The sequence below is a fragment of the Panthera onca genome, chromosome C1, assembly GCF_046562875.1.
Source record: "Panthera onca isolate mPanOnc1 chromosome C1, mPanOnc1 haplotype 2, whole genome shotgun sequence".
NCBI classification, from domain to species: domain Eukaryota; kingdom Metazoa; phylum Chordata; class Mammalia; order Carnivora; family Felidae; genus Panthera; species Panthera onca.
The window spans coordinates 115,936,760-115,959,251 of NC_138346.1; the positions used below are offsets into that span (position 1 = coordinate 115,936,760).

General features: G+C 41.7%; 1 protein-coding gene across 6 annotated transcripts in view; it reads right to left on the reverse strand.

Annotated features, from left to right (window-relative positions):
* Positions 1 to 6,238: 6,238 nt before the first annotated feature.
* The window catches only part of GABPB2 (GA binding protein transcription factor subunit beta 2), a 35,606-nt gene continuing 19,352 nt past the window's right edge, over positions 6,239 to 22,492 (reverse strand). For 3 of the 6 annotated variants that reach the window (XM_060622631.3, XM_060622633.3, XM_060622630.3), the window contains 4 exons: positions 21,107 to 21,223; positions 17,357 to 17,542; positions 11,754 to 11,887; positions 6,239 to 11,361 (listed from right to left, as the gene is read on the reverse strand). In XM_060622631.3, coding sequence (XP_060478614.1) covers positions 11,059 to 11,361; positions 11,754 to 11,887; positions 17,357 to 17,542; positions 21,107 to 21,223 — 740 coding nt within the window. In that variant the 3' untranslated portion in view covers positions 6,239 to 11,058. Of the gene's footprint in view, positions 11,362 to 11,753; positions 11,888 to 15,978; positions 16,300 to 17,356; positions 17,543 to 21,106; positions 21,224 to 22,492 lie in introns of those variants that run through there. The other 3 variants (XM_060622636.3, XM_060622632.3, XM_060622635.2) reach the window with 2 other exon arrangements.

A 22,492-nucleotide genomic window follows, 5' to 3' on the forward strand; every position in this document is an offset into this window, starting at 1 on the left:
AGGACCGTCTGTCCCGCCCACTACCTCGAGTCTAAGGGTTCTTAAAGCCTCTCCGGGGCAGTGGCTGCTTTTGCGGATTTACAAGTCCGGGGTTTTGCCGGCGCGTGGCCTGAGTATCCGCCCAGTTGGAGCCCTAGGCCGCCGTCCCACTGGCGCCGCCTGGAGGCCGGCCCAGGTCCTGCCGCTAAGGAAGCCTTGGCAGTCCATTGCCCTGTTTGCCGCGGAAGGGCCTTTGATGGGAAACCACTGAGAACAATTTGGTGAAGAACGGAGACTGTTTCTTGCTCCTCCCTTGACTACCTGTAATCCTGACAAGTCACAACTTTGCCCCAAACCTCAGTTTCCTCATCTGAAAAATGGGGTTGAGAGGCTCAAGTAATGATAATGTATGTAAAAATACTTTCAAAGGAGAAAACACGGTACCTTTTGAGATGGTGATTCTTCCAAACTCATGCTTAGGCGTCCTAACTTTGCGATCTTCTAAGCAATCGGTTTCCCTTTATATCCTCACAGTCTTAATAGATTTTACCCTCAAGATTTTTTTGAAAATTACCCTCTGAACTTTCCTCACACCTTGTTCTGCCATATTTGCTCTCTGCAGTCTACCCTCTGCTTGGAGCTTGTTCTCCCAGGTTGGAGAGGTCCTTTAGGTCTTAGTTTAACCCTCTTTGGATGCCTTACATAAACCAAGATGTTTGAAAACCGTTGCTAGTTTCCTAGATGGTGAAGGAGAGCAAGGGAGGAGCGGAGAATCTTTCCAAACACGACTTCACTATCCTCTTCAAACCAAGGTGTTAAAGCCAGGACAAAGAAAAATGTTAGGGCTGCATCCTTTCTCAGCCTTCTGTTCTGAGGGACAAGGCTCAAAATACTTCAGTGCTTGCCCTGAAGGTGGTCACAAGAAAGGGGTAAATGTTCCTCAAGTTTAAATACAGACTCAAAAGAGAGGTGCAAGAGAAGTTAATCCTGTGACTCTGTGCAGGCAGCAGCAATTTACAGGTTAAAGTCCTTGTTTCATTTTAATCATGAAGGGTGTTCATTTATTAACATTTACAAAGTATGACGACTTCTCTAGCCTAAAGAGTGGACTAAACTGGATTCTCAGAACGTTCTCAGGGCTAGCAAAAGCAACTATGTTGCACTGAAAACAAAAGTCTTGGACTCTGCCACTTTAATAGTTTTGTGTGTGACTTTGGCAATTCAATTAACCTCTCTGAGCCTCAATTTCTTTTGTAAAGGATATATGGCAACAGGGAGGTTATAATAAAGCACCATATAAATACATAGGTTTAAATTAAGTGCTTTGTGGGAAAAGCCCCAAATAGATTACTACCAAGTATGCAATTTGTTAATACTCATGAAATACCTCACCCTGGCAAAGAGTAGTGAATAAACTAAGGGAATGAATTCAGACAACTTATTGACACTGACAACGAGGGATAAACATGACCACATGACCTCTTAATTTAAGGATACTTAAAGATAATGTTGATACACTTTTTTTTTTAAACTAAGATATTAGTTTGGGATGCCTGGGTGGCTCAGTCTGTTGAGCATGTGACTTTTTTTTTTTTTATAAGTTTTTTTAAAGTTTATATTTGAGAGAGACAGTGTGTGAGCAGGGGAGGGGCAAAGACATGGAAACAGAATCCAAAGCAGGCTTCAGGCTCTGAGCTGTCAGCACAGAATCCATCACGGCACCTGAACTCACAAGCCATGAGATCATGACCTGAGCCGAAGTTGGACGGTGCCCTGAGCATCTGACTCGGGTCATGATCTCTCTGTTCATGGGTTCGAGCCCTGGATCAGGTTCTACTGGCAGTGTAGAGCCTGCTTGGGATTCTCTCTCCCAATACATACATACATACATACATACATACACAAACAGACTTTTAAAAATAAAAATTAGGGGGGCACCTGGGTGGCCCAGTCGGTTAAGTGTCCCACTTCAGCTCAGGCCATGATCTCATGGTTCAGTTCATGACTTTGAGCCCCCAGTGGGGCTCTCTGCTGTCAGTGAGGAGCCGCTTGGGATCCTCTGTCTTCCTCTCTCTGCCCCTCCCCCACTCATATTCTTTCTCCCTATCTCTCAAAACCAAATAAACACTAAAAAATTAGAATTAAAAAAAATCAAAATTAGGATACTAGTTCAAACTTTGTCTTTAGAAAAAAACCAGTATGTGCCAGCAAGAGGATACAGTTGTCCCCCTGAGGGATTTCTACGCTGATTTCTCAGAGGCATCCTGGGAGGTTATGGAGAAACCAGGGCCCCAGTGGGTAGAGTGCATCAGCTTGTGTAAGACTTTGGGGATCTGAAACACAGAAGGTTCTATAGTCACAAAGCTTGAAAAGCTGTTCGACATCTTGGGTACTTTGGGAGCTAAGTCACAGGGGCCTGAGCTATTATTGTCTCTCAGGTTTGTATCTCCTTGATGGCACTACCCCACACTTGGGAACCATACAGGTATGAGTCACTTTCTGCTACTTAATCCAACAGTTGACCCTTCAGAACGGTTAACTCATAAGAATTTAAGGTTATATCCATGAGTTAGGTTGAAGTTCACGGATAAAATATGAAGCCTATGAATCCAAGGTTGCCTACCTCTACCACATATATTAAGGTCCCAACAGGAAATAAGACAACATACTCAAAATAACAAAGGACTGATTTAAAATTTTTTTTTTAACGTTTTTATTCATTTTTGAGACAGAGAGAGACAGAGCATGAATGGGGGAGGGTCAGAGAGAGGGAGACACAGAATCTGAAACAGGCTCCGGGCTCTGAGCTGTCAGCACAGGGGCCCGATGCGGGGCTCGAACTCACGGACCGCGAGACCGTGACCTGAGCCGAAGTCGGCACTCAACCAACTGAGCCACCCAGGCGCCCCAACAAAGGACTGATTTTAAAGTGTGGGCAAGGGATAGGTCAGTAACTGAGGGTAGTAACAGCCTTGGGCCTGAAAGGATAAAGGGAGATAGTGGTTATTCGGAACTGGCAGGAGAGACTGCATTGAGAGGAGCGGTGACCTTTAACCAAAGGGTACAGCTAGGCCCAGGGGACCCCAATGAATGGAACCTGGGCAATCCATATACCGATCCAAGTTTTTTCTCTCCCTCCGATCTCCTGCCAGAGCAGGAATCCAAGTGGAATCCGAAGTGCAGGGAGCCCACTGATGAAATGCATGCAGGATAGCCTCCCAGGATAGAGAAAAAGATATAGAGGGAGTAGAGTAGTCTAGAAGGAAAGATAGAAGCTATCCAGCATCCTAGAGCTGAAGACCCCACCCAGTCTTCACAAGCAAGGTTACCTTTGACTCTCCTTGTTCAAGTATTGCTGGCCAGCAACTTTGTGGAGATGCCTCCTGAATTGGTTCTGGAGCAAACCTGACTTTGAGTTTGCAAAAAAGGCTGAAGTTATGTCACCCCTGTTTCTTAACTATATGCCCAAAGTTAAGTGAGCAAGATCATATTCTGATTCAAGGACGAATTACACAGGAAAGAACACCAATAACAATGTAGGAACTGTAGTTTTATTATTATTTTTTTTAATCAGAGAGCAGGAGTGTGGGAAGGGGCAGAGGGAGAGAGAGAAAGAATCCCAAGTATGCTCCACGCTCAGCACGGAGCTTGACGCAGGGCTTGATCCCACAACCATGGGATCATGACCTGAGCCAAAATTAAGAGTCAAACGCCCAAACTGATGGAGCCACCCAGGTGCCCCAGAACTGTAGTTTTAGAAAGTATATATATTTTTAAAGTTGAGGGACTCTGAGGGACTCTGGGCAGTCACAACTTTTTTTTTTTTAATCTATATTCTGAAGATAATACATATCTTGCAAGATAGGTGTGTTTCTGTGTATGTGAAACGTCTAGCTCAATGGCAGACACGTAGCAAATCGTTAATGCATAGAGGGGCACCTGGTTGGCTCAGTCAGTAGAGCATGCGACTTAAAAAAAATTTTTTTTAACGTTTGTTTATTTTTGACAGGAAGACAGCATGAGTGGGGGAGGGGCAGAGAGAGAGGGAGACAAAGGATCCAAAGTAGGCTCCAGGCTCTGAGCTGTCAGCACTGAGCCTGATGTGGGGCTCAAACTCATAGAGTGTGAGATCATGACTTGAGCTGAAGTCAGACATTTAACTGACTAAGCCACCCAGGTGCCTCAAGCATGTGACTCTTGATCTTGGGTTGTGAGTTCAAGTCCCAAGTTGGGTGAAGAGTTAACCAAAAAAACAAAAACAAAAACAAAAACACCACCAAAAAAACCCTTAATGCATAGAAGCTGTTATTATTTATAATATTGGCCTCCCTCTCAAACAGCACATTTCTTACAGTAAGAACTTTCTTAAACTTTAGGAGTGGTTATGGGAACAGAGTACAGCCCCACGCTTTGCTCAGGCGTCCCTTATAGTTTTTTTGTTTTATTTTTTTAACATTTTTAACACATGTAAATTGTCTGCTGGACATGACTATTAATTTCCCAGTTATCTAGTTTCCTTTTTTTTTAAGTTGTCCCCCATAGTCATAACAAACTTAACTCTATTTATCTATCAGACATCTTGCACAAACCGTACATAGCTGTGGTTTTCACTAAGTTGCTCCCACTGCAACTTTCTCTCGTATTTTCTACCTACTGATCTTCTTGGAGTAGAGGGCTCATTTTCACAGAGGAAATCTTAGGAAAGTTGCCGTAATTCATGTTTTTTTCCCATCCTTTAAGAACATTACCCTTCAGAGAACTCCAGGTTCCCATCTCTCCAATTCCCTTCCAACCTTCCCATGCTCCTGATTTCTCACACTAGGATTTGAATTCAGCAAGACTTTTAGTTCTTTGTTTCTCAAGCCTCAAGTTCCTGCTCTTTTTCTCTCAGCAGAACAAAGGCTGTATACACATTTATGAGGTACGCTACCAGATGTACCTTATAATTAATATGTACACAGGGTTTTTGACCATACACACACACATACACACACACACACACACACACACACACACACACACACATCAAAAAGCAATTACCTACACGCAACCTAGTACATGGTACGTGTTCAATTTCCTGAATACTGACTTGGAGCCTTGCCTTGGAGGTTCTACTTGTTGAACACAGATGCTTATATGTCCTTGGCTTTAATATTATCCTCCTTTATTTAAGAAAGGCATCCTTGGGGCTCTGGGGTGGCTCAGTCCGTTAAGTGACTGACTCTTGATTTCTGCTCAGTTCATGATCTCACGGTTGTGAGACTGAGCCCTAGGTTGGGCTGTGAGCTGAGCGTTAGAGGCTGCTTAAGATTCTCTCTCTCGCAACAAACAGGGTTGATGGGGGGGTGGGAGGGAGGGGAGGGTGGGTGATGGGTATTGAGGAGGGCACCGTTTGGGATGAGCACTGGGTGTTGTATGGAAACCAATTTGATAATAAATTTCATATTAAAAAAATAAATAAATAAAAATAAGAGTAAACTTAAAAAAAAAAAAAGATTCTCTTACGCTCTCCCTCTCTCTCTCTCTGATCCTCTCCCTGGCTCTCTCAAATTAAAAAAAAAAATTTTTTTTTGAAGAAAAACAAAAGGCATCCTTTCTGCCAATGGCAGAAGTGAGAACACTGTACCCTGGATGGGGACCCCCTCTAGCCAGCCAGATGGGTGTCTTCAGCCCTGGATACTAGTAGGGGTTGAGCTACAACCAGGATGCTACTTGTATTTACTTAATAAATGTATGCTGTATTGGACTGAGATAGCAAAACAGCACCTTATTAACTAAGAATGGCTGAGAAGCCAGCAGAGCAAATCTATTTCCAAGCCTTCTTGAATCGCATGTCCTCCCTCCACCTCATATCTTCGTGTTGACTTTACTCCCACACAAGGCACAGAGTCATCTCCTTCAGCTCCTGTGCTCTCATCCTGGTTGTTTGCTTCTAGGGAAGGGAGTGGGAGGATGACAGAAGGGAGGAAGACGTAAGTCTAACAAGCCAGTCAAAAGCTCTCTCCATTCTCATTTACCTCCAGTTGCTCTGCCTGTTAAGAATACCAGCTGAGGAGTAGCTACATAAGGAAAATGCAGAGGCTGTGAATGGCTTACAAGAGACCCCAACAGGGGAAAGAAGACCCTCCCACACCTTCCCCCTGCTCTGCCTTCATTAGCTCAGCTGGACAGAGAACACTTCCTATTGGAATTTATCTGTGATCAGGAACGAGATACAATTTTTGCCCGGGAGATGGAAAAAACTTCAATGACACCCTGAAATGGTAAGACTTTGGCATTTTATTAAGAAACATCTTTACTTTAAATGATAGTACAAAAATTGTATATATAATATAGATCTGTATAGGTACATATACACACAAAGGCTCACCCACACGCACATACACAAAATCCTCCTCATCAAAATCAAACCCTATTAAAATCCTAAATAAAGAGAAGTATATTTAAGCTTTCCTAAAACATACTGTACATAAAGCTGTCAGAAAACCTGAAAAACTGAGGACATTTTCAGAAGAATCTAGGCACCCCACCCACCCTCCTTCTCTTCTCCACTAACATAAATGACCTTGGCAGAAGGACAGTACACAGGACAAAGCCAGAGAAGGGAGCTGCTATCCGTCCTTTACTGTTGATAGACCAAGATGCCTGAAAGCAACTGGGAAGGGAAGCACGAGGTATAGGCTGTGACCTAGATTAACTGTCAAAAACAAACCATTTCAGAATGAACAGAAAATATGTAATAGGGAAGGAGGGGAGTGGAAAGACGAAGGACAAGGCCCAGATATTAGAAACGACCTATTAATTATTAATGCCTGGGAAAGACTCAATGAGATAAGACCAATGGGGTCACAGAAGCAGAAGAAGTTAGAGGGGAAGGGGGAGGAGAGAGAGATAGGAAATCACAACTTCCTGCCACTAGCAAGCCAAACTGCTACTGTAGAGTCTAGGAATGTCACCCCACCCACTAATCCTAAAGAAGCTCCAAGAAGAAAAAAAAAAGTACCAGAGGCTCAAAACTACTTAATTCAAACTCACATCCTTCTTGCTCCTGGTCTCTTGTTAAACATATTGGCATGGGAAAGAAAGTACTAAGTCAGAAAATAGTCATCACATAAAATGGAGATCGATAAGAGCCCAGAATAGCATATAGGTGGTCTTGACATATATTCCATTCTGAAGCTCCTTTTCTGGCCATACAGAGATGTCTGCACAAGCAGTAGAGAACAGGAGACCATTCTCCAGTAAATCTGGATAAAAACTGATTCCTATTCAACTTCCGGGAAGAGGTCAGTATCTGCCTGAAGTCCTCTAGCTCTGGAAGTCTATAATGATGTTTGTGAGGAAACAGCCACACACGTTTTCTCAAAATGATGCTTTCTCAAAAGGATGAGATTTCTAAACTGGGAAAGCAGGTATCCTGCACCATGGCCCTTATCCAGGGTTCTTCCTTATACAGAGATGTCAGGGGTTTTACAGGTGCCAGTCAGCACGCCTACCTGCTGCCATAGGAGTGGATACAGGGGCTTGCTCTGCGGAAGGGCGGCTCCCTCTTTACCCTGGACACCACTCTGAGTTGTTTGGCTTACATGGTGCCATCACACCGCACGCTAAACAAATCTCTGTAAAGCCAGAGATTGGTTTTCCCTGGGGCATGACTCCTCAGGTTTCTCATTATGCCTGTTACAGAGTCTCAGAGAAGGGCCAAAAGAAGGCTTTTTCTTCTTCAGCCCCTTTAGTGAAGCCACAAAAACCCTCTCTAATGTGTTTAATGAAATGAAAATATTTCCAGGTTATACCAGGTACTTTAGAGTTGAACCTCAAATAAACAAAGAGAAAAGTGGGAAAATCTATATGTATTTATAAATGTACACAGTGATACGCACCCAACAAAGGAGTATTAAAAATGCCCTGGTCACAGAACCCTCTGGTAAATTCATTTCTCTTACATCAATATAAAGAAGTCATTTTGTATGCCATAGATTTCTAACACTACTGAGCAGACACAAAAATGTTAATAATTCAATGGTAAGGCTGAAGACAGGGGGGAAAGGCAAAGCCAAAAATAACTACACAGAGATCTGACAGAGAAAAAGAACATCTTTTAAGGCTCTGGGTTCAAAAGCCAGAAATCCTAAAGTCAAGTTCTCCCATACTTCCATTAAGAGACCTCAACTCTGGCATTACAATTAAGAGATCCCACAGAGGTAGTGATAGGAAGGGAACGTTCATTTATATATTTGTAAGTAATTTCCCTGAAGCCAGGAACAAGAACAGAAATATTAACATTTCTTTCTTTTTCTCTTGGGGGAAGGCTTATGACCAAAATCAAATGTAGAGCCTAAAATTCATATATTAATACTGATATTGTTAAAGCAGCTTTATTTTAAGGTAGGCAATCATCCTAAGTTCCAGGTTTCTCGGCTTAAGCACCAACTCTGAACCACCTGTCTGTTATTTGATTCTCTGTAATCCAATCTTGCCAATAAACCAGGTGAATCCACCAACCCAGAAGAATCTAGCAACATTTTCCCAACATCCATTGCTGATCCAGAAGGATATGCTAAATCATAAAATGGTACTGCCATTAATGCATTTAATATTTAACTTCTAACTACTTCAAGCGATCCTGACCTACCATTCTCTTCAAGGCAATACAAAGTGGAGACGAAATCCTATTTCTTTTCCTTGGGATGCTAAACGGTGTATTTCAAGTAAATAACAACAAATACCTTTTTGCTACCCACCCCTTTCCAGACATTTCTCTTTTCTCTTTCCCTATCCCAACTCCCTATCTCAGAGACCCCATCATCAAAAATGACTTGGACTGTAGTTAAGATTTTTCTAGGTGAGAATGACAGCCTCCTGCAGAAAGAGAATAGTAAGAATTTCTAAACAGTTCCCCAAAGCAGTAAGGAGCTATGCTCAGCAGGGAGTGTTGGATGGCAACTCCCGTCCCCAATCAGAAGCTACCCCAAAGAATGAGGGGGCTGGGCCTGGATATCATCTGCAGAGTTAACCTCCACCCCCTTAACAGGAAAGGAAAAAAAAAAAAAAAAAAGAAAATTAAAGTCAATATATACACAAAGAACATTAGGAAATCATAACTAAAATGACCCTCTCTGTTGTTAAGCTAAGGCTCTGAAATGGCACACAATAGCAGCTTATTGTTAGCACCTGGTTCACAAAGGGACTCAGAAAAAAAAAAAAAACATCACACACACACACACACACACACACACACAAAGGATGATTTGGCAGCAGAAGGCACAATTGTCCCCTCACCCTTACCAACGCTCCTCCACTGCGTTTCATCAGCCACCCTCCCCCACCCCCCCCAAACCCAGAGTAATCTCTCAAGTCCCCGGAGAAAACCTAGTTTTATGGTGGCCAGTAGCCAAGACTCATTTCAAAACTGGTATTTTTGCCTATAAGCCTCTACTAGCCAATTCTGTTTGCTAAATCTGGTTTGGGGAGTTATGTTTTCAGTCTATTTTGAGCCCCAAGTGATTCTGCACCTCTGGAAAACTGCAGCAAATTACTTCACTAATCAAGGTAAATAGAGCCATGTTAACTGTCAAGTTTTATTCCAGATTAAAAATGTATGTTTTCCCCATGATCGCTAATTAAGAAAACCGTATTCTAAACAGTCATTCAAATGTTTAACTTGGCACATCTCCCTCTGGTTTCTTCTTCTAATTTACAATAAAGCAAGCAAGCAGGTCGAGAATGATGAGGGCCCAATTTCAAAAGCAGTAACTTCTGTAATGTAACCTCTCCACAACCTCTCTCTCTCCAGCCATCCCCCCTTTCTTTTGAAAAAACTCCAAACTGGCACACGAAGAAAACCCAGCAATGAAACACTTTCCAGTAGTGTCTAGGCAGAGGGAGCAGGCATAGCGGTAGAGAAGGGAGTCAGGCAGACAAAGTTATCAGGCTAAAAGTTCTGGCTCCTTACTTTATGACACTGCTGATTTTTACTCCCTTTGCCATCACACACCGAGCACCTATAAGGGACGAAAGCTGTGCGCACGGCCCGACCTTAAGGAAACAGAACAAGTTACTCATCCGAAGTGAAACATAAAATTCCAACAACACCCTCAGCACTCACCTGTCCCCTGACTTCTTTTGCAATTAAGAGGATACCACGTAAACTCCACAGAAAGGCACACTTAGAAAACGCCACACAATTTTATAAAATTAAAAAGTTGATATTAAACCTTGGTATTATATAAATAAGTGTTTGGAAGCAAGTTGTTCTAGCAACAGACTACCCTCCTGATGGTGATTTTATAAAATCCAGACAGAGCAAAGTTTGGATCTCAAGACCAGATTGTTTCATAACCCCACAAGCTCTTTCTGGCCACCTTCCAGCGTTGTGGAAGCACAGCCTGGAGGATTTTGGATTGACATACACTTCTCCCACGTAAACAAGTTCTCTTTCCTTTCCAGTTTTTAAATATTCCATTTCAGTTTCTTAAACTGGCATCTGAATTATGGACACATAATGGATGCAGAGTTAGTGAGGCAATTACCAATTTCTTTTCAGTGAAGTGAGCTCAGGACAGAAGGGAATGCCTGCTCCTTTGGAAGTGGAATAGATCTCTTTCTCTTCCCAAAAGCTTGCTTCTAACCCCCTTCCCAGTTAGTTTCCTTCTCTACCAGGTACACATCGATCTAAGGCATATTATAAGGTCACCTGATGGTATGATTATTAAAGGCCCTGTGTGTGTTCATATTAGGAATGTTATCTTAAAATCTTCTGACAGTCAGTTGTTTAAAAAACAATCAACCAACAATATCCAGCACTCTTTTACCTCTAAGCTTAAAGCAGTGATGATGGGAGCTGGAAATTTGGTCCTTATTCTTTAGGTCCCCCAGAAGTAGTATTCCCCTGATTTGGCTTTACATTTTCCAGTTGCATAGCAAGCCTTCCTGAGTCCAAGCACTGTGCCCTGCTATAGTTTTCTTCTTTAGGACATCCTTTCTTCTTTAGGACATGATTACACAATGTGAGTCCTCTGTATTTTCTTTTAAAAAGAGGAAAAAGACGGACACAGTCCAAGTTGTGGCCCTCGCATGTTAAGATGAAACAGTTTCTATGGAAACTCCCGCATGCGGCCCTGTCGTCCCTGCGGCCCCCACGGTCACTCCCGCATCTCTCTCTTTCAACTCTCCCTCTGTAACCACCACGGCATCTACCTCCGCCACCTCTTCGACCACGGTGAAATCAACTCCGTTGGGCTGCTGTCGGGCCATAGCCTCTAGCTTAAGGCGGTACTGTTCTGCCTCCTGCTCTTTCTTTAGGAGCTGGTGTCGGTACTCCTGAGCTCTTCGATTGGCCTCCTGGAGCTGCTGCTGTAGGAGCTCTCTTTCGGTGCCCTCCTGTAAAAGGAAACCACATCACCGCCAGGTAAGAATTCCTGATCCCTGGTCATCCAGAGAGTAGACAAAAATATAAACAAGGGGGGCACCGGGGTGGCTCAGTCAGTTAAGCGTCTGACTTCAGCTCAGGTCATGATCTCACAGTTTGTGAGTTCAAGCTCCACGTCGGGCTCTGTCCTGACAGCTCAGAGCCTGGAGTCTTATTCGGATTCTGTGTCTCCCTCTCTCTCTGCCCCTCCCCCAGTCATGCTCTGTCTCTCTCAATAATAAATAAACATTAAAAAAAAATTTTTTTTTAAATATATATATATAAAGAAGGGTCCAGGCCTTCTTCCAAGTTTGCCTTTTGAGTATTTTCTGTCTCTTCTCTCTACCACTCCTAAACACGTTACCTTGCTTTCCTCCCCACTGTTTGTCATCTCTTCTATCCTTGGTTTCTTAGTCAGGGGCAACTTCTCTGCTTCTTCTTCCTCTTCTTCTTCAATTACAGTCTCTTCTGCAACCTGACCAGCAGGTACAGTTAGAACTACAAGCCAAAGGACACCAATTGGAGATAATGAATACATAGTAAAACAAAGAGGTTTTGCCTACTTTCAAGTTTGTTTTTTTTAATTTTTAAAATTTCTTTTGAGAGAGAGAGAGAGAGAGAGAGAGAGAGCGAGCACACAAGCAGGGGAAGGGCAGAGAGAGAGGGAGAAAGAATCCCAAGCGGGCTCCACACTGACAGGCGCCTCACTGACTCCTACTGCTTGCTTTAAATTAGAAAATAAACTGCAAGATGTTATCTGAAATCTTATTGTTCATATCTCTTCGGATTTTAGAATCAACAGGTAAAGCACAGCCTTACAGAGAGAAACAGAAAGGATTAGAGAGGCAAATCTGGAAGCCATGCAGTCAACAACTAGGTCTGAGGCTCTTATATAAAGATGTCTCACTCTAGGTTAGAAGCTATGGCTGATAAGCTTACAATTCTTTGTTTTTATTTTGTTTTTTTAAATGTTTGTTTATTTTTGAGAGAGTGGGTGGGAGGGGCAGAGAGAGAGGGAGACACAGAATCTGAAGCAGGATTCCGGCTCTGAGCTCTCAGTACAGAGCCCGATGCAGGGCTCGAACTCACAAATGGTGAGATCATGACCTGAGCCAAGGTCAGATACTTAACCGACTGAGCCCCCAGGTACCCCGCCTTACAATTCTTTAGGAGTGATTTGTCTAAAGAAGGCCTAATGTCTTTACATAAGATTTTTGAGAAACTTCACATGAAAGCAGCTGGCCATTCACTGTATCTAATTTGCTTAGATATTTATAGATAAGTGAGTGAAGGGTTAAAACACACATCCTGTACTACACATCTATCAGTATGGCTAGAATTTTAATAATACCAGATACTGACGAGGATGTAGAAAAACTGGATTATTCATAAATTGCTGGTGGGAATGCAACACTGTACAGTCACTCTAAGAAACAGTTTGGCAGTTTCTTACAAAACTAAACATGCACTTACCATGCAACCCAGCAACTGCACTTTTGGGCATTTATCCCAGAGAACTGAAAATTTATGTTCCCATAAATCCTGTACAGTATTGGTCATAACAGCTTTATTCATAGATAGTCCAAAACTAGCAACACACTTAAATGTCCTTCAATGAGTGGTTAAACTCCATACCATGGATACTACTTAGCAATAAAAAGGAATGAACTACTGATACAAACAGCAACTTGGATAGCTCTTAAGGGAATTATGCTGAGAGAAAAAAACCCAATCTCAAAAAGTTATATATTACATGATTCCATTTATATAATATACTTTTTTAAATTAATTAATTAGTTTAGAGAGAGACAGAGCAAGTGGGAGAGGGGCAGAGAGAGGGAGAGAGAGAGAATGCCAAGCAGACTCTGCACTCTCAGTGTAATGTGGGGCTTGGACTCATGAACTGCGAGACCAAGAGTTGGACGCTTAACTGACTGAGCCACCCAGGCGCCCCTATAATGTTCTTGGAATGACAAAAGTATAGAGGTAGAAAACAAATGAGTTAGTGGTTGCCAGGGGTTAGGAATGGGGTGGGAAGGGAGAGGGCTGTGGACATAAAAGTAGCACAAGGGATCCTTGTGATTGAACTGTGAACAGAGAACAGTCACCACCTGACTGTGGTGGTCCTAGAACAAATCTACACATGTATTATCGTGCATAGAGCTAAGTATATACACAAATTAATGCATATAAAATTGGAAAAATCTCAATAAGGTTGGTAAACTGTATCAATGTCAATTTTCTATGTTAAAGCACTACTGCAAAATGTTACCAATGGGGGAAACTGGGTGATAGGTACCCTCAATTTCTCTGTTTATTTCTTACACTTGTACATAAATCTACAATGATCACAAAATAAAAAGCTTAAAATTCTATTTAGGTTTTAGGGTACCTTATGATTTTTGTTTAAAACAGAAGATTTACCTAGTTATTTGGTTTGGTTGATTTAAAAATTAGCTTGTGAGGTGCTTGCATGGCTCAGTTGTGAAGCATCTGACTTCAGCTCAGCTTATGATTTCACAGTTTAGGAGTTCAAGTCCCACACTGGGTGAGCTGGAGCCACACTTCGGGTAAAACACGAGCCCTGTTTTGGGTGAGCCCTGCTTCTCTCTCTCTCTCTCTCTCTTTCTCTCTCATCCTCTCTCCCTCTCTGCCTCTCGTGAGATTCTCTCTCTCTCTGCCCACACTCTCTCACTTGTGCTCCCCCATCTCTCTCAAAGAAGTAAAATAAAATAAAATAAAAATTAGCTTGTATTCTGTGGGTACTCATCAATTGATGGCAATAGAAAACAGCTTAGATATCAGCTAAGTGGAAAAGGAACTTTAGTCTGGGTTTTAAAACTTTCTGCAGATAATTCACAAAATCTCAGCTGTCCTTCTGTCCTTCTGTGTGCCTGGTTAATACATTTGTAAAAAGCAGTGTAGTTCATCCAGGCAAAACCTCAATTTTTTTCTCTTTGAAACAACTCCATTCTCATTTATTTAACTCCATTATAAGCAGAGTCTCTCACCTACCCAATGAAGCCCCCAAAGCATTAAATGATAATTATGTTCACAAAAACATCAATATTTCCAAATAAAACCATTAAGAATTTATGATACCAAAACTTGGATTATAAAGGTTTAATTCCTACTCTTTCTTCCTATACTGCAAAGATCCACCAATTTAAAGTTTGAAAATTATAAAATCCCCATCATTATTAGGCCAAGTGAAAATTTTGGTGACTCAAATTCAATAAACCAACCCTCCTCTTTTCAAACTCCAATTTAAAAATAATTTTTTTTAAATGTTTATTTATTTTTGAGAGAGAGATAGAGTGTGAGCGGGGGAAGGGCAGAGAGAGAGGGAGACATAGAATCTGAAGCCGGCTCCAGGCTCTGAGCTATTAGCACAGAGCCTGATATGGGGCTCGAACTCACAAACCGTGAAATCATGACCTGAGCTGAAGTAGGATGCTTAAGCAACTGAGCCACCCAGGAACCCCCATTTTTCTTTTTTTTAAAGTAGGCTTCACTCCCAGCACAGAGCCCATTGTGGGGCTTGAACTCACGACCCTGCGATCAAGAGTCTGACGCTCAACTGACTGAGCCCCTAAACTCCAATATTTTTAAAGAATGAAGTTGTGTGATTAGTTTCTTTCTTTTCAAAAAATAATTTACAGATGTATTTCTTGAATAAGTAATACATTCACATGGTTCAAAAACTAAAACTATAAGAGTATATATAGTGAAAAGCCTCCCATCCATCCCCATGTACTGTCTCAGCAGGCAACCAACGTTTTCAATGTTATTCTTGAATGTTCTTCCAGAGATGGTCTAAGTCTACGAATATATTAGCAAAAATACATATATCTCCCTCTTTTTAAAAAATACAAATGCAGCATATTCTATACTGTCCTGCATCTTGCTCTTGTAACTTCACAATATAGTTTAGAGATAAGATCATGCTAGTATATAAGGCATTTCCTCATTGTTTTTAAATAGCTGCATAATGGGGCGCCTGGGTGGCGCAGTCGGTTAAGCGTCCGACTTCAGCCAGGTCACGATCTCGCGGTCCGTGAGTTCGAGCCCCGCGTCAGGCTCTGGGCTGATGGCTGGGAGCCTGGAGCCTGTTTCCGATTCTGTGTCTCCCTCTCTCTCTGCCCCTCCCCCGTTCATGCTCTGTCTCTCTCTGTCCCAAAAATAAATAAAAAAACGTTGAAAAAAAAAAATTAAAAAAAAAAAAAAATAAAAAAATAAATAGCTGCATACTATTTCAAAGTGTGGGTATAACAATTTCTTTATCCAGTTCCCTATTGATGTATACTTAGGTTGTTTTAATTTTTCATTTTCATTAAAAAATTTTTTTATTTAGGGGCATCTGGATAGCTCAGTTGGTTAAGCCTCCAACTCTTGATTTTGGCTCAGGTCATCATATTGTGGGTTGTGATCAAGCCCCAAGGTGGGCTCTGTGCTGACAAAGTGGAACCTGCTTGGGATTCTCTCTCTCCCTCTCTCTGCCCCTTCCCCACTTGTGCTCTCTCTCAAAATAAATAAATGAACATTAAAAATAAATAAATAAATAAATAAATAAATTTATTTTTATTTAGGGGCACCTGGGTGGGTCAGCTGGTTAAGCATCCAACTCTTTTTTTTTTATGTAAATAATTATTTATTTTGACAGAGAGAGCACATGGGGGAAGGGCAGAGAGAGGGGGAGAGAGAATCCCAAGTAGGCTCCACACTGTGCGCAGAGCCTGACTTGGGCTCGATCCGATGAACTGTGAGATCATGACCCAAGCCAAAACCAGGAGTGAAAGTGACTGAGCTACCCATTTGCCCCAAGCATCTGACTCTTGATCTCAGCTCAGGTCTTGATCTAAGGATTGTGAGCTCAAGCCCCGTGTTGGGCTCTGTGCTAGGTGCGAAGCCTAATTTAAAAAGAAAAAAAAAAAAGAAAAAATGTTTTATTTGAGTATAGATGACACATAATGTTACATCAGTTTCAGGTGTACAACACAGTGATTCAACTTTTCTATGCATTACGTTATGCTCACCACAAATATAGCTACCATCAAATTAGGTTCTTTTTAATCTTTGATGATTATAAATAATGCTGTAATTAATAACTTAGTATATATTTCACTTCTGTGTGTGTGAATATAAATTCTTAGAAAACAACTTTTTAGCCAAAAGGTATGTGTATCTAATACTGACAGATATTGCAAACTGTTCTTTAGAGAATACATTAATTTACACTCTAACCAGTGATTTTTTTTTTTTTTTAAGATCAAGTATTCTCTATACCCAACATGGGGCTCAAAGTTACAACTCCGAGATCAAGAGTCCCATGCTCCACCAACTGAGTCAGCCAGTGATTTATAAGAGTGTTTATTCTGGGGCGCCTGGGTGGCTCAGTCGGTTAGGCATCTTGACTTTGGCTCAGGTCATGATCTCACGGTTTGTGAGTTTGAGCCCCACATTGGGCTCTGTGCTGTCATTGCAGAGCCCACTTCGATCCTCTATCTCCCTTGCTCTATGCCCCTCCCCTGCTCACGCCCCCACTCTCAAAATAAACATTAAAAAAAAAAAATTAAAAAGTGCCTAGTTCCCCACACTTTTGACAATACAGTATAATAATGGTATCTCAGTACAATGTTAAATTGCATTTCTCTTGCTATATATGAAATAGGTTGAACACATTTCCATATTTTAAGACCTATTAGTATTTTCTATGAACTACTGGTTCATATTATTTCCTCTTTTCTATCAGATTATTGGCTTTTACTCACAAGTTTTATATATATTAGGGAAACCAGGCTTTCCCAGCCTGATTTCTGTTTCTTTTTCTATCTTGGAGCATCTTTGCCCCATCTGGCATCTGGCATTCTGCTAGTCCCACTACTTGCTTTAATGCCTCATTTTCAGAAGAATGTGGAGTGTGTAAAATATCTTTTAATACACACTTGCCTAAATGGGATAACTCACCTTGCTGTCCATCTTGCACAGTTACAATAAATGGCTGGCCAATGCTTCCGGCAGGGACTGCAGTTTGGATATTACCCAGAGGGACTCCATCAGTCACTATGGTGATGACCCTTTGGCCTCCACTCCCCACCACTTGCTGGATTGATGAGTCAACGGAATCTCCCTCTATGATTTCCTCTGAATTAGCTAGAGATGACAAAAGTGAATTTGAAATTTCAGCTTTTTAAAAAACAGGAGTTTAACAATTTCAGCCTCCTTGAAATTGATAATAAATATCAGGGATAGGAAAACTTAAAAAAAGAAGTTAGATTCAACAGTTTCTAAAGCAAGCTTTTGTGAACAATGCTAAGTCAGAGGAGAAAAGAAAATAGTGAATGCTTTAGAACAGTATTTTCTAAAATGTCTTCATTGAGATGTTAATAGCTTTCACTAAGGATGGGCCCTATGCAGAAATGTATTTTCAAAATGCCAGTTTAAATATGCTTAAATTTTTTGTTTGTTTTGTAAGAAGTATTAGAAACCCCAACAGGCTAATGAGCACTGTGATTCTCCAATAGGGGTAAGATATGCTGAGTTTCCCCAGCGTATCTGATCATGGAATTCTTTTCTCAGAAAGCATCTTGAAAGTCTAAATAAATCTATGGAACTTAGAAAAATAATTATAAATTAGAGTATATCTATTTCTGTAAGAAAATGGAGGTATTTAATAGTGAATTAACAATAATAAGTAGTCAAAGCACTGAAGAGGTCTGATAGACACAAATGGTAGGTGGCTTCTCCCATCTGACAGATAAACAATAATATTAATAGCAACTAACACCAACTACTTACAGCGTAGCCCCAGGTACCTTTCTAAGAGCTTTATATATATTATGTTAAATCAAGATATTCATGGGGCACCTGGGTGGCTCAGTCAGTTAAGCACCCAACTTCGGCTCACATCATGATCTCACGGTTTGGTTCGTGGGTTCAAGCCCCATATCAGGCTTTGTGCAGACAGTGCAGAGCCTGCTTCGGATCCTCTCTCTACCACTCCCCCACTCACACTCACATGCTCTCTCTTAAAATTAAACAAAAGGATGCCTGGGTGGCTCAGTCAGTTGAGCGTCAGATTTTGGCTCAGGTCATGATCTCACAGTTTGTGGGTCCAAGCCCCACATCGGGCTCTGTGCTGACAGCTTGCTCAGAGCCTGGAGCCTGCTTCAGATTCTGTGTCTCCTTTTCTCTCCACCCCTCCCCTGCTCACATTGTCTCTCAAAAGTAAATAAATGTAAAAAAAATAATAATAATAAAAATTAAAAAATGTTAAAAAATTTTTAATGTGTATTTATTTCTGAGAGAGAGAGAGAGACAAAGCGTGAGTGGGGGAAGAGCAGAGAGAGAAGGAGACACAGAATCTGAAGCAGGCTCCAGGCTCTGAGCAATCAGTACAGAGCCCGACGTGGTGCTTGAACCCATGAACTGTGATATCATGACCTAAGCTGAAGTTGGTTGCTTAACCAACTGAGCCACCCAGGTGCCCCAAAATAAATAACTGTTTAAAAAAATGGCTAAGATGGTAAAATTTAGGGGCGCCTAGGTGGCTCAGTCAGTTGAAATCTGACTTTGGCTCAGGTTCTGATCTCATGGTTTAAGAGTTCAAGCCCCGTGTAGGGCTCTGTACTGATGGCTCTATGCTGACGGTTCGGAGCCTGCTTTGGATTGTCTGTCTCCCTCTCTCTATGCCCCACGTGCTCTCTCTCAAAAATAAATAAATAAACACTTAAACAAAATTAAAATTCAGTTTGGTAATTAAAAAGCGGGGGGGGTGGGGGGGCGTTGCGCCTGGCTGGCTCAGTCAGAAAAGCATGACTCTTGATCTTGGGGTCGTGAGTTTGAGCCCCACATTGGGTGTAGAGATTACTTAAATAAATAAAACTTAAAAAAAAAAAAAAAGATTTTCAGTTTGGTTAGTCAATATCCCCAGTAACTATTAGGGAAAAGAGTTCTTACCACTATGGAATTTCTTTATCTAAAGAGTCTAAGGTAAATTTTGCACTAAATGGGGTATGGACTATCCACACGAAACACATTCAGGTGGTTAAATGGAAATAGAGCATTCACATCTCTTAAAAACAAAACACAGTTAAATGTTATAGCTGAAAGAACCTCAACAGATAATCTGATCCAACCATCCAACCTCAGCCAGAAGTGAGGAGACTGAGACCTGGAGAAGTTAAGTAATTTATTCAGTCAAAAAGCGAATCAAGGGCGCCTGGGTGGCTCAGTTGGTTAAGTGTCCCACTTCGGCTCAGGTCATGATCTCAAGGTTTGTGGGTTCAAGCCCTGGGTTGGGCTCTGTGCCAACAGCTCAGAGCCTGGAGCCTGCATCCAATTCTGTGTCTCCCTCTCTCCCTCTGCCCCTCCCCCCGCTCATGCTCTGTCTCTCAAAAATAAACATCAAAAAAAAATTTTTAAAAAAGCAAATAAAAATAACAAACACAAGTTAAATATATTGTTTTTCCCTTTGCCATGGCACTCACTCATACATGTGTGAATGGAGATCTTTATGATTGCTGCCAGTCGGAAAAATAGGATTGGAGGAATGTTCTCACACCCAAATGTCAATGGCAGAAAGAAATCAGAACAATCTGCCTTCATTTATAATGGAGCAGACTCTGCCAGAGGGCTCCAGAAAGATTCCTACATGACTATTTAGCCCTACCTATGACTATTTGCCCCTACCTATATGGAGCTCTAAGCCTTTTCCCCATAGACTACTGGCTCCCACTAAGTGACTTGAAACCTCTTTATTTTAAATATCAGAAGGGCACTATACAGCGTATGTCGCCCCAACTCTATTAGAAATGCCAAAATATGGGGGTGTCTCGGTGGCTCAGTCAGTTAAGCATATGACTTCGGCTCAGGTCATGATCCCACAGTTTGAGTTCGAGCCCTGCATTGGGCTTTGTGCTGACACAGAGCTTCAGATTCTGTGTCTCCCTCTCTCTCTGCCCCTCCCCACTCATGCTCTGTCTCTCTCTCTCTCTCTCCCAAAAATAAGTAAACATTAAAAACAATTAAAAAAAAAAAAGAAGTGCCAAAATATGATCTCCAGTGAAAATAAAAGGAAGCCACCCTGAAGTACCCAGGATATGACGAGAGAGGTAGCAGTCCTATGTATTTTGACACTTTTATAAATACAACATATCGAAGCTGCTATTTTGAATCATCCTATGATAGCATCAGTCAAAACATAACATAAAGTATTTCCCAAATAATCTTCTAATAGAAGACTAAACACTTCAATCTGAAGCAACTGGAGTCAGGGCAAACAAACTTGAAACTGCAAAAATACAAAGAAATTAACTTAGACATTCTATAAGATTATTCAGCCATCTGATTATACTGCTTAGTCATTTTTCTTTCTGATGCTCAATGACTCTACATGCCTCTTTCCTAGATTTATCTAATTATACTTCATGCAAATTAAATCTGCTGGAAATGTGAAAACAAAAAGAAGAAATGGTGATTCAGGGTGTCTGGGTGGCTTGGTCAGTTAAGTGTCCGATTCTTGGTTTCAGCTTAAGTCATGATCTCACAGTTCATGAGATCGAGCCTCTTGTTAGGCTCTGTGCTGACAGCACAGGGCTTGCTTGGGATTATCTTTCCCCCTCCCTTGATGCCCCTCCCTCTCTCTCCCAAAATCAATGAATAAATTTAGAAACAAAGAAGAAATGGTGATTTGCCCAGCAGATATCCCTTACCTACCTGTGGCTCTGTGGGAGTTGGAGAGGGGGGCTGAGGCCTCAGCAAGAGCTGCAAGGGTGGCCAGCACCGAGGTGGTGGAATTTGCCAAGTGTGCTGTTGAGGAGGCATGGGGGTCACCTATTTTGGTAAAAAAGGCAAATGAGGTCTGGTGTAGAAAATAAATGGAGATGAACTAAAAATGGCTTTTATTATCTGGGGTACCCGGGTGGCTCAGTTGGTTAAGCATCTGACTCTTGGTTTCAGCTCAGGTCATAAACTCAAGGTTTGTGGGTTCGAGCCCCGGGTTGGGCTCTGTGCTGACAGTGTGGTGCCTGCTTGGGATTCTCTCTCTCCCTCTCTCTGTCCCTTTCCTGCTTTCTCTCTCTCTCTCTCTCTCTCTCTCAAAATAAATAAACATTTTAAAAAATGGCTTTTATTAAATCAAAACCTCAGCTTTTCCTTCCTTTTGCTCTCCCATACAAACTGATATAAACCAATGATTGTGGTATTAACAGTTTGGAAGGTTTAGAAAAGTTTTTCCTTTAAAGAGGATTAAGGTAATATGCTTGGTACAGGGCCACTACATTCCCCACATTTGCTCATTCTCTTGGCACTGCCAGTGCTGAGCGTTAGTAGCCGGCAGCCCAAGAGTGCCGCCCACTCACTCAGCTGGCTGTACAGAGCTCTGCTTGGCAGCAGGTGGTAAGGACACAGAGTATGACTTACCCTAAACTATTGCTGCTGTGGGAAGAGGCTCTGCCTGGGCTTTACTTAACCACACTGCATCTATCCATCAGCTAGACAGGTGAGAAAGCATAGCACTGACCTCTACTGCAGGAACAGTTAAAAACCTGACACTTCACTTACTGAATGTCAAACAGTAGTACGACCAGTTTGTGCTAAAAACAATTACTTACTTATCTCATGATGCACTTAAAAAAACAACTATGTTTATAACCTTGTATTCTCATTTCTGTGTGCTATTCTTACAACTACGCTCCAGGAAGAAAGTGCATTAGACCGGGCAACAGCCATGCCTAACTTTATTTACCAAAACTATTACTGAGGTGCCTGGGTGGCTCAGTCTGTTGAGCATCCAACTCTTGACTATGGCTCAGGTCATGATCAAGACACACATCGGGCTCTGTGCTGACAGCACGGGGCCTTCTTGGGATTCTCTCTCTCTCTGCCCCTCCCTGGCTCATGTTTATGTTAAAAAATAAACATTAAAAAAAAGTATGACTTCACAGTTTTGCATAAATCTAACTTTTATAAAATAAATTGCATTTCACTGTCTTTCATTATAACTTCAAAGATACTTTTGTGTCAGTTGTGAATTTATTGCTTCTCAGCTCCAAATCCACCCTGTTTTGCCTTGCCTTGTCATACTTAAGCTGGACCCTTATC